The sequence below is a fragment of the Diadema antillarum genome, unplaced genomic scaffold (assembly GCF_040938485.1).
Source record: "Diadema antillarum isolate AM-2024a unplaced genomic scaffold, OU_Dant_1.0 seq00000059_RagTag, whole genome shotgun sequence".
Taxonomy (NCBI): domain Eukaryota; kingdom Metazoa; phylum Echinodermata; class Echinoidea; order Diadematoida; family Diadematidae; genus Diadema; species Diadema antillarum.
The window spans coordinates 1,753,658-1,769,236 of record NW_027271164.1 but is presented as its reverse complement, the minus strand read 5'-3'; the positions used below and the strand labels follow the sequence as shown (position 1 = coordinate 1,769,236).

The 15,579-nt window shown below is 39.0% G+C and overlaps 1 protein-coding gene across 1 annotated transcript in view; it reads right to left on the bottom strand.

The window, feature by feature from the left end:
- The window catches only part of LOC139725798 (protogenin B-like), a 122,079-nt gene extending 112,029 nt beyond the window's left edge, over window positions 1-10,050 (bottom strand). Inside the window, exon 1 of the mRNA XM_071636877.1 lies at window positions 9,612-10,050. Coding sequence (XP_071492978.1) covers window positions 9,612-9,675 — 64 coding nt within the window. The 5' untranslated portion in view covers window positions 9,676-10,050. The remainder of the gene's footprint in view (window positions 1-9,611) is intronic.
- Window positions 10,051-15,579: the final 5,529 nt, after the last annotated feature.

Sequence of the window (15,579 nt, the reverse complement as noted above, 5' to 3'; positions counted from 1 at the left end):
CTTTTTCTCTCATTTCTCTATCGTGTGTTTGCCTACATTTTTTCCCCCTAGGACGTATCTCCACTAGTAAAGCATTTGTTCCTTTTTTTTTTTGCAGTTCCTCCAACACATAATCTCTATAGTTCAAATGAAATTTACATACTTAAAGGGAAGGTAAACCCAAAGAACAATGTGGAGTGAGTGAAAGCAGCAACATTAGTAGAACACATCAGTGAAAGTTTGAGGAAAATCGGACAATCGATGCAAAAGTTATGAATTTTTAAAGTTTTGGTGTTGGAACCGCTGGATGAGGAGACTACTAGAGGATATGACGTATGAGTGGACAACAATACAAAGAAAATATAAAGGAAATTCAACAAAAATTCACTTTTCTAGAATTATGAAAGAGCAATGGACCAACCGCTTTCAGAAAGCAGGAAGAATAATTGCTACCCTGTCAATATCAAGTTGATGGAATTTGTAATTTTCATGAAAAATGGATTTTTGCAGAATTTTCTTTATATTTTCTTGGTATTGTTGTCCACTCATACGTCATAACCTCTAGTAGTCTCCTCATCCAGCAGTTCCAACATCAAAACTTTAAAAATTCATAACTTTTGCATCGATTGTCCGATTTTCCTCAAACTTTCACTGATGTGTTCTACTAATGCTGCTGCTTTCACTCAATCCACATTGCTCTTGGGGTTTACCTTCCCTTTAAGATTGATTTTAAGTGTATTCTGCGATTTTTTTTTTGTATATCAAATATTCTTTCTCTTTGCTAGTCTTTAATTTCTTTCGTTACTATAGTTGTTAATATTTAATTGTTTGATGTTTAGATGTATACTACGATTTTTATTTGTAGAAAACGTACAGGGCATACATCCCTCAAACGTGCGCTAAACGTTCGCGAGAATGTCTCAAAAGGTACGCGAACAGTTCGCGATTACGTCGTAAAATGATCGGAAAAACTTCGCAGATTTCGCGTAACATACGCGAGACATTCTCCGAAGTTTCGGAGTCTGTTTGGGGTTTCACGAACATTTTGCGAACATCGCGCGTGTCTTGCGAAGGTCTTGCGCATATGACGAAGCTTTAAAGACACTTTCGAGAACAATTCACGAGCAAATCCCGACTAAGTGTGCGGAAAAGGTTCGCAAAAAATTTCAAACTTTTTTGAAATTATCGCCGAAGTAAAAACGACATTCGCGAACAATTGACGACGCTTCCGAACCCTCACGTTTGTTTGGCGATCTTTTGCAGACTAAAATGCGAATGCTGGATTTTGCCATTCGCGTCATTCGCAAATCGTTCGCGTGCTCCGTGAAATCCCACCCTAACCAGTATTTAGCGGGGGAGGGGGGGGGGGGGGTAATTGCCCTCTGGGGTTAATTGCCCGGATTAGGTTGCAACACACAACAAAAACCTCTTCCCTGGCCCTACACCTTCCCGATCTCCGTGTGTTGTCAGGTGAAACGACATGTTCAAATACAAGAATAAAACAACAGTAGGTATTGATTGAAACTCGACACCCATTCATGCCAGCCAGGCCAGGCTGAAATGTAACTTCAAAGCACATTCCGACAGCTGGCTGGCAAAACCACATGGCAAAGGAATTTGCGCGCGCTTGTGGATTGCTCAATAAAATTGGAGGGCCTGGGAGCGGGAAAACAAGGGTGATTACTGAGTAGTCTGTGAGTTATCAAAAGCAGACCTTTCGAACAATTGCAAACGTCATGATACTATTAAAATTTTTGTCTTCCTTTTGGACTGAAGAAAAAAATCACAAAGACGAGTTGAGTACACGTTGTATCACAATTTTTTACATAGCCATGCAAAACGATTACTACACTCATGTTATGACAAGAAGAATCAATATTCCAAGACAAATACAAAGCAGCCTCGGGTACTGACGGTGACAAGAAACGCCACGCATTCACAATGCACGTTGGGGAGCAACAGGGAGGTGGGAAGAGACTCTTCCCGCCTCCCTGGGAGCAACATGGAGTTGGCAGGGAGGGGTGATCCTGGAGTTTGTGGGAACTTCCCGATACTCGGTGACAACAGGGAGGTGGAAGAGAGACACTCCACCTCCCTGGTGACAACACGATTGTGACGATCTCAAAGCATGGACCCTACCACGCCCAGCAAATCTGCGTGCTACTTCTCAAAAATTTGAAGGAACTTTGTCTCTGATCTGTTGAGTTGTTTTTGCTGAATATCAGGAGCTTTTCATGCCTGACGTTCAAATGGATGGTTGCCAAAAATTTCATAATCTATAAATCTCTCAGTAATTTATTTTAGGCTGTTGATGCTGCCGTAAAAACATTAGAAATTTCATAGAAACTAGTCAGGATAAAGACAAAAAAATCTCCACACAAAACAAATACAAGTATCTTTTATTGTCATTGGTAGTCAAATTTGTGTTATACAGATACATTGTATGATTAAAGCAATAGGTATAGTATTAACTATTGTATTACACGTAGTAACACTTTCATGGTAAGTTTGACGTTTTAAAAATCGCAGGAGAGTTTTTTTTTTTTTTTTTTAAAGGAGTGCAACCATTTCTAAACGTGAAGGCATGATAAATGAAAGGAGAAAAAAAAAGAATCAACGTTTGTAATCCTGGGTCTTCGACTTGAGCTATCTTTAATTAAACATTCCTTCTCTGTTCATCTCCAAGACCCCAGACTGTTCATGACCTCCGAGAATGCGCCAGTACGCGCGGTTTCTTCTGTTGATTGGTATCTCTCTCTCTCCACCCCTCCCCATTCCCCACTCTGGCACCTTGGCATCGTGGGATTTTTCATGTTTCTGGGTAAACTTTCATGTGAAGCGTGCCTATCAAGTCACCACTTGACTCACCTGCTGGCAGTGTAATAATGCGAGCAGAAAGTGGTAGACATTTTCTTCTGCTGCAGCTACTTTTACTGCCGAAATACTCGGCTTTGTCACCACACACTACCACCAGTTATTCGGCGAGACACACGTTGTGTATTGGAATATAAATGGACTTTTGCACCTTCCTGAATTGAGTAAGTGTCTGACCGTTGTTGAAATCGTGACATCGCTAACGTTAGACAGTCGGCGTTAGTTTTAGGCTTGCGTATGCGTGATTTCATGGGTTCAATGTTCGATGGAATATGTTGGCTCTGGGGAAAAAGGTGGCTTCGAAATTTTTACTTGCCCGATTCCATTGACTGCGCCCATGAGTACAAATTTGACGACCATGACAATACGACATTGCCAGGGGAGTTCTGCTCACCTACAAAATCTTTTCGGTATTTGATATCGCTATTTAAATGCCTTCCGCCGGCAGGAAATTGTCCGTAGTAAATATTACGAACGACAGTTACTTAACCGAGGCATCTCCGAGTCTCGCAATTTCCGAGATTTCTTGCCAGTCCACATGACAAGTCCGCTAACGCAAGATCTAAAAATTAACGCACAGTAACGATCTGTAACGCACAGTAACGATCTGTAACGATCTGTAACGATCATTCACGCACGGTGATCGTTAATTTTGTAACGCAGAAAGATTAACGCAGTACCGATCGGCGCTTGCGTTACACGTAAATTTAACGCAAAGTTTATTTTGGTATATACTGTAGTTAGGCAGTGAGTCATCCAGGTTTCCTGGAACTTGGACTGGCTAGTAGGTTGGAGAGAGTTATAGAATGTGCTAGAAGGGGGTGAATGGATAGTATATAAGCCAGAGAAATTCTGCAGTAGGCAGAGTACCCAACACCTCTGTTCTGAGAGTTACGTCACTTCTGGCTCTGAAGCGACTTGTTATAGTCAGTCCTGTGTTACCTGCTGACCTATTATGTTTGTGGAGATAAGGCCTGGGAGACATTTTGCCTGCAGAGAACTAATGTGCCTTCATTGGACTCCATATTTTAATGTCAATGGACATTGCTACGGCAAAGCTGTGACGGGCTGGATTCCTAGCTGGACAATATAAAGTGAATCATCATTCAACGCATCGACTGGACGTGGTCGTTGGATTCTGCACATTTCGCTGTGAACATTATACCGTGGACCTATCACATGGACATATACCTGGATTAATACCAAGGATTATCGCAACCTGCGTTTGGATTTACGTCGAAGGAATCATTCATCGGTATATCGCGGATCATTGTCCCCGCCGAACGAGTTCGAGCAGGGGACTATGAAACGGGCTCCGTACGTGTGTGTGTCCGTGTGTCCGTCCGTCTGTCCGTCCGTCCGTCCGTGTGTCCGTGTGTCCGTGTGTCCGTGTGTGCGTCCGTGTGTGATCAAAATCTTCAATTTGCTACTTCTCTGTCATTTATGAGCCAATTTTGATTCTGTTTGCTTTATATGATAGCACTACATGGGAGCTTTGAAACTTCTACACAGAATTTCAGTTGTGACCTTTGACCTTGACCTTTGACCTATATTGTACATTTTGCTACAAAATGCTACTCCTTCGCCATTTCTAACCCGATTTCGATTCCGTTTGCTTTATGTGATGGCACTAGGTGAGGGCTTCAAAACTTCTACACAGAATTTTGACCTTTGACTTCTTTGACCTTTGACCTTGATTTTTGACCTATATTGTACATTTTGCTACGAAATGCTACTCCTTCGCCATTTTTAACCCGATTTCGATTCCGTTTGCTTTATATGATGGCACTAGTTGAGGGCTTCAAAACTTCTACACAGAATTTTGACCTTTGACTTCTTTGACCTTTGACCTTGATTTTTGACCTATATTGTGCATTTTGCTACAGAATGCTACTCCTGCGCCATTTCTAACCCGATTTCGATTCCGTTTGCTTTATGTGATAGCACTAGGTGAGGGCTTCAAAACTTCTACACAGAATTTTGACCTTTGTCTTCTTTGACCTTTGACCTTGATTTTTGACCTATATTGTACATTGGCTACAAAATAATACTCCTTCGCCATTTCTAACCCAATTTCGATTCCATTTGCTTTATGTGATGGCACTAGGTGAGGGCTTCAAAACTTCTACACAGAATTTTGACCTTTGACTTCTTTGACCTTTGACCTTGATTTTTTACCTATATTGCACATTTTGTTACAAAATGCTACTTCCGGCGGGGACATATGTTACGCACCGCGTAATTTCTACTTTTCCTTGTTCATTTGTGCATCGAACATCGTATTTGGACACTTTCAAAGGATTACTTAATGCATGTAAGTGATATATTGCATGTAATGCCTACGTAAGTAATTCCATTACTGACTTATATTTGTTTCTTGTGATCATTATTGTACTGATGTGACGCCGATTACCAGTCTGTACCCACAATATCACTGTTAATAAACAGCCTGAACATCAGTTGATTGTTTCTTTTGTGCGATCATTCTCAGAGTGATTTTGGTCGTAACACAATCAATATTGAGCATTATAACATAACTTCATAGAAGGTTGAGGAAATGACCCATTATTGGCATCAGCATGCACAGCTGAATATCTTGTGTCATACACTATATCAGTTGTCTGATTACCTAATCTCAGGAGGTGACTATGCTTTACATTGAATAAAAAACAAAACATGACAATGATATCTAATTCCCTTAATCAAACCCATCACATTAAATCTTGAAGCTGATACACCTAAAAACATTTTGAAATAATCTAAGGCTGCGTTTATCTAAACAAATTCTGAGGCAGAATCATGATCCTAAACTCATTTGAGGCATTTTCAGGGATTGGATAAACGCAACCGTGTTTTCAAATGCGTTTAGAAACGCTGTTTTGAAACATCTTTCAAAGGGCGTTTTGACACGCATTTGAGACCACGATCGCCATTCTGTGATTATACATGTATAAACGCAATGCCATTTTGAAACGCGTTTTAAATATCTCAAGGTCAAATCCCAGCTGTTTCTGGTTGTGCTCTCTGACCATTATTTGTGTGTGACTGATGAGGCATGTTTGGTGGTATGCAGTTGACCTTTACTTCCTAGGTCAAACAGCGCAGAGCAGCTGCGCAGTGACACCACTCAAATCGCAATTGTATGATGGTTAGATAAACGTGGCACCTTGAGAACTGCGTTTCAAACCAAGTTCGCAAACACTGTTCCAAACGCGTTTTGAAACGTAATTCTCTTCTCAAGTTAGATAAATGCAGCCTAAAATAATTTTTGCTAAATGCTGTCTCAAGAGAGAGCTCAAACTTTGAGTACAACTGACACAAGAAAGCTAAAAGGCTCCTGAAAAAAAAAAAATTTCCATGCATCCATAAACTCAGTGAGTGTGAACAGTGTGGTTGAACGAGAGCAGCTTGCACACTGTACCACCTCATCACTGTCATAGTCAAAACTTAGTCACAGTGAGTAACAAAGTAGCCTTCCTGTCTCTCATGGAGGTACAGATCTATCTTAAACTTTCAAAGTTATGATTCATAGGATTTGAAAGACTGGTACATGTACAATAGGAAGAACCTCATCACACATTACAGGTAGCACTCATATAATTTCCTCTCTTAAAGATCTATTAAAATGTAGAGTTCCTTACATCTTTAATCCTCATTATTAAAATCCACTTACACTTTGTTTGCATCACAGGACATGTATATTGGCCAGTACAAATAAATTTGTCATCATTTTGTCAAATTTCGTCTTGTAAAAAATGAACTTTGGAATTAAAGCTATAATGGATGAATTTGTGCAAACTTAATGTAATCACTCAAATATCTTTCAATAGAAATACAGATTTATCAGCATTCAAACTTTTCACCACCAAGACTTTATCAAACAACCATCTAAACTTTTTCCAAGCTTGTCCTGAACTTGAATTTGGCCTTTGTGTGCTAAGCAACTAAGCAATGTTGTATCAAAGAGAAGAAACAAAATAACAAGAGGAAGGTGCAATACTGTAAAAGTAGATATTTTGACGTGACTAATTTTTCGCGCTTGGCCGGGTCGGAAGAGTTTCGCGTGTTTCTAATTCCGCGGAATCAAGACATCACGCACAGGCACATATGGCAAGCAAAAATATTCGCGTGCTTTTATTTTCCCGCTAGTTTCTGGTTGCGCGAAATGCGCGAAAATTTCCACTTTTACAGTAACTCATCAGATAATCACAGGGAATCTGAATAAGAAACAACAATGCACAAAACTGAAAACTTAAGATGAGACCACCCATGAGGAAAGAGTAGGCCCTACACTTTAAGTCCTAAAATTCAAGTGTCTTTGAATGTATGTGTTTGCATTCCTCTTAAACATACTAGCAAAGCAAAAGACATTCCAATTACACCTTGGTACAGATTTTCCATATTTTAAGTTGTCAGTCATGTTTAATTTTCCAAAAATTGTATGCTGACTCTGATCTTAGTCCATTCAACTTTCCAAAGTAGGCCACAGGAGAAAAAAACAGAGGGTAGATATAAATGTAACTGCTGATCATTTCTTACCATGTGTAAAATCAATGTTTTAATGATGATTTCAGGGCTCTATGTAAACCTCTTTTCTGGTAGCCCATTCAGGCCACTAAAATTTTCATATTTGAAATTCCAGTGGCCCAAAAAAGAAATATAGTGAACCAAAATAAAAGAAAACATGAAAAATCCATTTTGAATATAGGTTGCCAAATCGAGCAAGCAAAAGATAACTTTTTTGGAAGTTTGGTAGCCCAACATCAATTTTGTAGCGGCCCTGGACATTTACCTACAGTAGGTACACAAAATCAACCTTTGCCTGCACTCATCACTTTTGCCCATTACCAGAGAAAATGCAGAGCTCTGTGTAAGTTCAAGACACAGTACACCTTAATGGGATAGCACAGTATTGGTGGAGATGAGAATTGGGCTTTTAATTTTTTGCAAGATACCAAGGAAACACTTATGATATAGTTCAGAGCATACCATTCTAAGAGGGATTCAAAGATTATTTGATGAAAATCAGGTTTGGAATGACTGAAACATCCAAAAACAAAATAAAACAAAGCAATCGTAATAAAGTGTGGGTCCCACACTTTATTAGAATTGCTCTTTTTTTGGATATCTCAGCCATTTCAAAACCAATTTTCATAAAATAAACGTCGAATTAATCATAGAATTACATGCCCTTTCATATTTCATACAAGGTTCTCATTATTTCACCAAAAACTGCTAGAAACCTGAAATTAGGTCTCAACCAAAACTGCACGATCCCTTTAACTTGCTCTTTGATGATTTTGTACAACAAATTGCCATCAATATCATACTTTCTCATGTTTTCCACATCTCTGGTCAGCATAAGGATGTTTATTTTTAAAACCAAAATACCAGCATTATCACACATCCTGCAATACAGAAAAAAAGTGATTCCAAAAATACAGATTCCAGGTAAATCATTTTGCATGAATTATCATGGTGTACTGTAAGACAATGACCCCAGTCCGGGTCTACATTTGTATTTTTGTCGCAGTCATTTGGTCTACTTATACCTCAACTACTAGAAGTTGAAAATGTATCATTATACCTACAGAGTATACTGTCTTAAACAGGACATACTTCTTAATAGCTGATCTTTTCAACATTTCAATGTAATTTCACCTTTGAGTTACAACTTTCCAACAATCTCAAATGTACAGGAGCCATTCAGTCTCACACATACAAGCAGAATATCATTATGACTTACATCACTGTATATGAGAATACGAACTAAATTTTACACAGAAAACACAGCTGCAATGTCGACAGAAAAAAGTGCAGCTCCGATCACGAGAACTCCCGATTAGTCAAAATGGCCATCAGTATAAAAGACAATGTAGGTGCCTACCGTTCGCACATGCTGCATATAATCTTCGTTTTCGGTAAGTTGTGAATTGTGTATCATTATCGATAACATAGACATGAAGTCTAATTAATGAAGTTTGTCTTTAATGAGTTTGAGGTGACAAAACTGATGTCAAGTATAAAAACTCAACGCAATAGACATGTTCACTTTGTGTTCGCTTTGTGTTGTGGACCATCCTGGTACAGCCCATTTTTACAGCAACTGGGCCATGTATTCTAGTTATATAGAATCTAGACATTCTACAGTTTGAAAGATGTTATCTGCATCCTTAAGGCACAAGCCACACATTTCCATAGCATGCCACAACAGCAAACATTATGCCATCAATTCATTCCACAACATTTGACCTGGACCAGAGCAGAAGCCAAATGTCAAGGATCCTAGCCATACCATGCTGAAGGTTGGTGTCTATTTGACCAAAGTCCAACTTGCAAACTTAGTTATTTAGAGATCTGAAGAAAAAAAAAACACTGGAAAGTGTCTTAATAAACAGTCGTCAAAACTGTTTTTATTGCTAAGCATTACATCAATCAGAAAAGTATTGATGCTTATGATGGGCAAGTCCCTCACTTTCTGTAGAATAGAATCAGGCTAGCTGGCTGGTTATCTCACACAGGGCCGGGTTAACCCAACAACGCAGGTTGATCGAACTGCGATACTCCGTGATGGAGCTGGCTCGATAGAGTGATTACACAGTGGCCTTCGTTTGTGCGCCACACGGTCACTGTGCAATAGCCATGTCGTAGAACAACCTCGGCCTTGTTGTGCAGGCCAAACAAACTGTCCGCACACACTCACTATTACACATACGCACACAACACACATTGCATACAAAACAACGGCAAAACCTCACCTCCTAGTATCACACTGCACAGGAATATAATCCACGGTTGCTGATAACAACGTTGCATCGCCATGCAGGCTGTTTTCCACAGTCAAAATCGTATTTTTTCCATAATCTTCCAATGTCCACTAACAAGCGTAGTTCTTCGTCGCACAATACGGACTGTCCAAACGACTTATGAAGTGAGGAGGGATACAGAGACCTTCGGCCGGTGGTGTGGCGAACACTTGACCTCGACATTGCCAAATGGTAACTCAGCGCGCGAATGGAGCATCGAACTATTTGACGTGTGGGCTCTTCCGCTTCACAGCGCCACCCCTCCAGTCAAAAGCAGCTGACCATGGACGAAGCATGACCCTTCGAAGTGTCACTGTCACTCATGTTCCTCATACTTGCTTCTATTGTACATCTAACGTCGACCGACACTATCTGCACCAGTGCCAGTGTCGCTACCTCTACGTCTAGAGCCTTCACATTATGCAACATGATAACATGAAGGCATGTATTCATTCATGATGGGTTGAAATTATTATGACTGATGTGAGGGCGCTCTTACTAATGACAGTTAGACGAATCGTTGTTAGCCTGCCTTTGAGGTGTAGGGCCTACTAAGTACTAGTACATGTATGTGTAATTATATTTTTGATCAAAATTCATCCTCTAGTGATTGGTTGAAAGAGCTTCAAGTGATTGTAGATATTTTCAGCTATGCCAGAATGTTAGCATGTTTGACACTCCATGGCATACTATTTGCAAAATGATTTTTTTTATTTTTATTTTTATTTTTTAATGCAACCAAAAAAAAAAACAAGCAATATAAACAATGTACAAATAACCAACCTATAGCAATAAATGACGTCTTTTTATGACGACATTTCACAAACAAGTAGGGCTTACTACTGTAGTTCTACATAGTGCATGCATTTGCTAAATGATGTCACAAAATGTAACGTCACAAAGCAATTCTGACATCGCACACTGCTTTGTACCATCGCTCTGTGAAGTGAAACACTGCTACTTCATACCGTTGTGAAATGTTACAATTGTAGCAAAAAAAATTGTAACATTTTACTCTGAAATGTTACAATTTTAACAAAACAATTGTGACATCACAAAGCAATTCTGATATCGCGCACTGCTTCGTACGTCGCTCTTTGAAATGTAACAATTTCTAATACATGTACACAAACAATCATGACGTCACAAAATAATTTGACATCGTGCGCTGCTTCGTATGGTCACTGTGAAATGATACATTAATCTCTAACAAAATAACTGTGACATCACAAAGCAATTCTGACATCGCGCACTGCTTCGTATTGTCACTTCTGTGTAATGTAAACATTATTGTGACGTCGCAGAGCAATTCTGACATCGTGCGCTGCTTCGTAAGGTCACTTTGTGAAATGATACAATTTCTAACAAAACAATTGTGACATCACAAAACAATTCTGATATCGCGCACTGCTTCGGACCGTCACTCTGTGATAGGATACAATCTCTAGCAAAATAATTGTGACATCACAAAGCAATTCTGACATCGCGCACTGCTTCGTACCATCACTGTGAAAAGTAACGATTTCTAAAAAAAAACTATTGTGACGCCACAAAGCAATTCTGACATCGCGCACTGCTTTGCACCGTCACTCTGAAATGTAAACATTTCTAACAAGCTACTATGACATCACAAAGATATTCTGACATTGCGCACTGCTTCGTACAGGCACTCTGAAATGTCACATTTTTCTAACAGCACAATTGTGACATCACGAAGCAATTCTGACGTGTGCTGCTTCGTACGGTCAATGTATCCCTCCATAACATCGCATCCACCATACGACTTCTGGCCTCACACTTTCCTCTTTTCTTTTTTTTATCCGAAATATAAAAACAAATGTACTCTGCCTAATTTCGATTTTGTTTTTATCTTTCTTTTATTTATTTATTTATTTATCTATTCATTCATTTATTTATTTATTTATTCATTTATTTATTTATTTATTTTCTTTCTTTTGTCAAAACTATGGGCCTCGGCGCCGCCAAAGAACTTTTCACTTCGGGGCTGCGCCCTCGGTGAATGTAGTGCTATTTTGGAGTCACCTCTGCCACTAGTTTTAACCAGAAACTCTCAAGGCAAAGTATAATTGTATATTTTTATGCTCTCTAATCTGTCATGCTACCAGAAAGATAGTTCGTGCTCGTAAAAGGTCGAGCGCGTCAAAAAGAGACCAAGAGGCGAATAAATCAAAGCCCCAGATAAGTTATTAGGTCAAATAAGATGCTCACAATGAGATTAATGGTCTTTACAGCTGATAGAATGTCGTACTGCATACATGGGAGACCAAATCACAAGACACAAGACAACAAATCACGTCTTACATGTAATGGTATCACGACAGACATATCAATATACGTATACTACTATATCAAATCAAAATTCTACCAAGGAGGTTGATTCTATCAAGCCTGTCCTAGTTATTTTGTCCACGAGGAGACTGCAAAATACAAGCTTAGCTTTTCAGCATGTCTCCTCCATTTCCTGCAACTTTTATTTTAATCCAATTCATCTGCTTTTGTGATGCCTAGTATTGTTAGTTTCACTTATTTTTCTTTGTTACTACATTGTATTGATATTGTGTTATTTTGTGTATGAAAATGTTTTGCATTGTTGGAAATGACATAAATGAAATGACATGACATGAAATGAAAAAGACACACAAATATCAGTGATAGCCCACTTGGGCGTTGTGGGCTGTTTAAAACAGAGAGCGAGAGAGAGAGAGAGAAGGAGAAAGGGAGAGAAGGGGCGGGGAGGAGGAGAATTAGAACAAGCAATCTCTGACAGAAAAGTTGAAGATCATACACAAAATGACGAAAAAAAATATTTCTTCTCACTAGTGATGGAAACGACTGCCTGAAAGTCATATAGATACACATGACTATTGATTTTTTCCCCGGCATTTTACATAATTTTCCGCACTATAGAATCGTTTCATATCGTTATACTAGGTATTACAGAGAAATTCATATAAATAGAGCACACTTGCATGATTTCATCAAAATCATCACGGCATATAATTCTGTAATCTTGAAGTCACTATGGCACTTACATGATCGTCCAAGTAGTTTTTAATGATATCTCTGGATATCATGCACTTGTTTATGTAACACGCGCAATATTCTGCCCCCCCCCCCGAAAAAAAGTAGTATCTATATGTCGGTATTACATTTTATTGTCAACCAACACCAACACCATCGTTAAAAATATCATTACCACCACTACCATCATCATTATTAAAACTGACTTGAGGTTTGCAAATGATCGGTTATCATACATTATCAAATCAAATACCAAAGGGTGGTACTCCCTTAATTTCGGATAAGCAAAGTAATTCGAATTAAATAACGAAAATTGTAGATACTTTCTAGGCTTGGAAAATATAAAAGTTTTTAGTTCTTGTATATCAATATGCTGGGCATCACCATGCCGCTGCTTACAGACACAGACACCAACAAAGAGCGCATGCACACAAACACAGATTTCTAAATAAAAAACAACAACAACAACAACAAAAACAAAAAACGTTTGATCAGAATCTGTAATGAGAATTTCTTCCACAACTGGTCGAACTTTAAAAAGAGGTTCTAATAGAAATGTCATAATACAAACGATTGGAAGAAAAGAGAAGATTGATTTATTTTCATGTGATATTCCTGTTGTCGGGGGAAAGAGGATATTAGCAACATTGTGCATGATTGATTACAAAGACTTTAGAATAATGACTCAATCTAAACTAAATCGACAACATGACAGTTAAGATGAAGGAAGATAAAACCAAATGGAGTGAGATCAAAAATTAGAAAGATGGAGAGAGACGAAGAAAGAGAGATCATAAAAGAGACTGTGAGAAAAAAAATAAGACATAGTGTGTGAAAGACGTAAAAAAAGAATAATTTTAATAAAGATATAAACTCCGCTCTTTTGAAATGTACATGTACAAATATTTGGCAAGTTGTGAGGCGATGACATCATCAACTCACTCATTTGCATATTCATATTATCTATTCATGAACTGCTTTGTGAAAATTAGCGAAGCTTCACAATTTCTTAACTTCCTTAATTTTTACCAGATTTTGATCAAAATGTTACGGTTTGCTTCTAAAATAAACCGAACTGATTCTTTTCAGACTAACTTTTGACTGGTCCGGAATTTCCCCTTCAATTGTAGTGTGAAAAACGAATAAGTATTGGCACAGTATAGTATTACGCTTACATATTTCTATGTTAGGCATCGACACAAGAGTCGGTCAGCCTGGACAAAGTTTGCAGGGGGGAAAAAAGTTTATACGCGTGATATCACTAAAATGCAGTCCAGGTTTGAGCGGAGGCTACACGTATTGCATCTACACGTCGATTGCATCTATTGCATCTACACGTCGATTGGGCAGCTCGAACCGAGGCCAGTGAGGGAGATTTCATTTTGATATATTTGTGTATTATTTTGAATTAATCATTTAAAAAAAAAAAAATGAAAATAATTTAGGGTAAAATTTGAAAACTTTAAAGTGATTTTATGAATATTGATTTGGTGTAAATATTCCTTGAGGAATGATAAACGCCAAATAAATCCAAATAACAACAACAACAACAACACATAATAATAATTGCAGTACGAGAATTGCACGTGGGTACGCTGTGCCTTCTTAGCGTGCTTCCTCTTCTCGCCGCTGCGTGCCGCGGTAGGTAGGTGTGCAGTAAAGCCAGACGCTTTAGTCCCATATATAGGTCTACATCAAACTGTGACTGACTAGATCGCCAAGAACGAATGGGAACGGCAGTCGGTTGTCTGGTACTTTGTGCCTTCTTCGTACATGCCAGCAATTCATCAGGTAAGACAGTCATACCACGCATGGCGGACCTATTATGAACATTTATTCTGGGTAATTTGAGTCTTTGTAAATTTATTTTGTTATGATGATAGACCCACGTCCCACCCTTACTGCGACCAGCTCCATGCGTACGGGGCTGGGCTGCTGGTCGCAGTTACTTGTAGTCCCACCCATATCCAAAATTATCATAATAGAAACCAATCAGTGACTTCTGGAAGAATGTTTAGTCACAAGATCACGTGCATTCTAATTATGCAATTGTTTGATTCAAAAGAAAAAAAAAAGGGGGGGGGGACAGATACAGCACACAATCACAAGAACATCCAACATGTTTCAGTACATAAGGCCAGTAAATGAAATAGATTCTAGATCTATTTCTAGTCTAGACTAGAATTCTAGATCTAGTCTATTTAATGCAAGTGATCAGTTGTAGAAAACCTTCCAGAAGGCTGCCCTACCAATCATCACATCAGACGGTTGCAACCGACTGGTGGATCCAAAATACTGTAGTGTAAGACTGACAGCCTGAATTTCATTACCTCCGCCAAGGGGGGAGGTTATGTTTTTGTTACCGTATTTGGTTTGTTTGTTAGTTTGTTCGTTCGTTCGTTTGTCTGTGTGCAAAATAACTCAAAAAGTAGTCAACGGATTGAGATGAAACTTGCAGGAAAGGTTTAGAATGACACAAGTAACAAACGATTAACTTTTAGTAGTGATCCGAGAATTTTGGGGGAATTTATGAAGGATTTGTGATATTTTTGCAGGTAGGGTCAATGAAATAGGGAGTTCAGGCTGCGCGTATGAGAAGTTTGCATGCGCGCACTAAAGTGCATGCTCTATTTCTGCTAGGGCGAGGCGCGCGGTGCAGCTAAGGGTTTATGATGTAACAAAGGCTTCTATATTGGGAAATCAGGCGGCTTTCAGCACACAATGCAGTAGGTATGCCTTGGGTGGAAATCACTGATCTCTGTGGAAGAACAAGATCAGTGCGAATGGAAATGGGCTGCATGCTTGGCGGAGGTCTGCGCTCTCAGAGTGCTTCTCTAGTTGTAAATAGTTATAGCACTTTCAAGCACCGTCGGCCAAT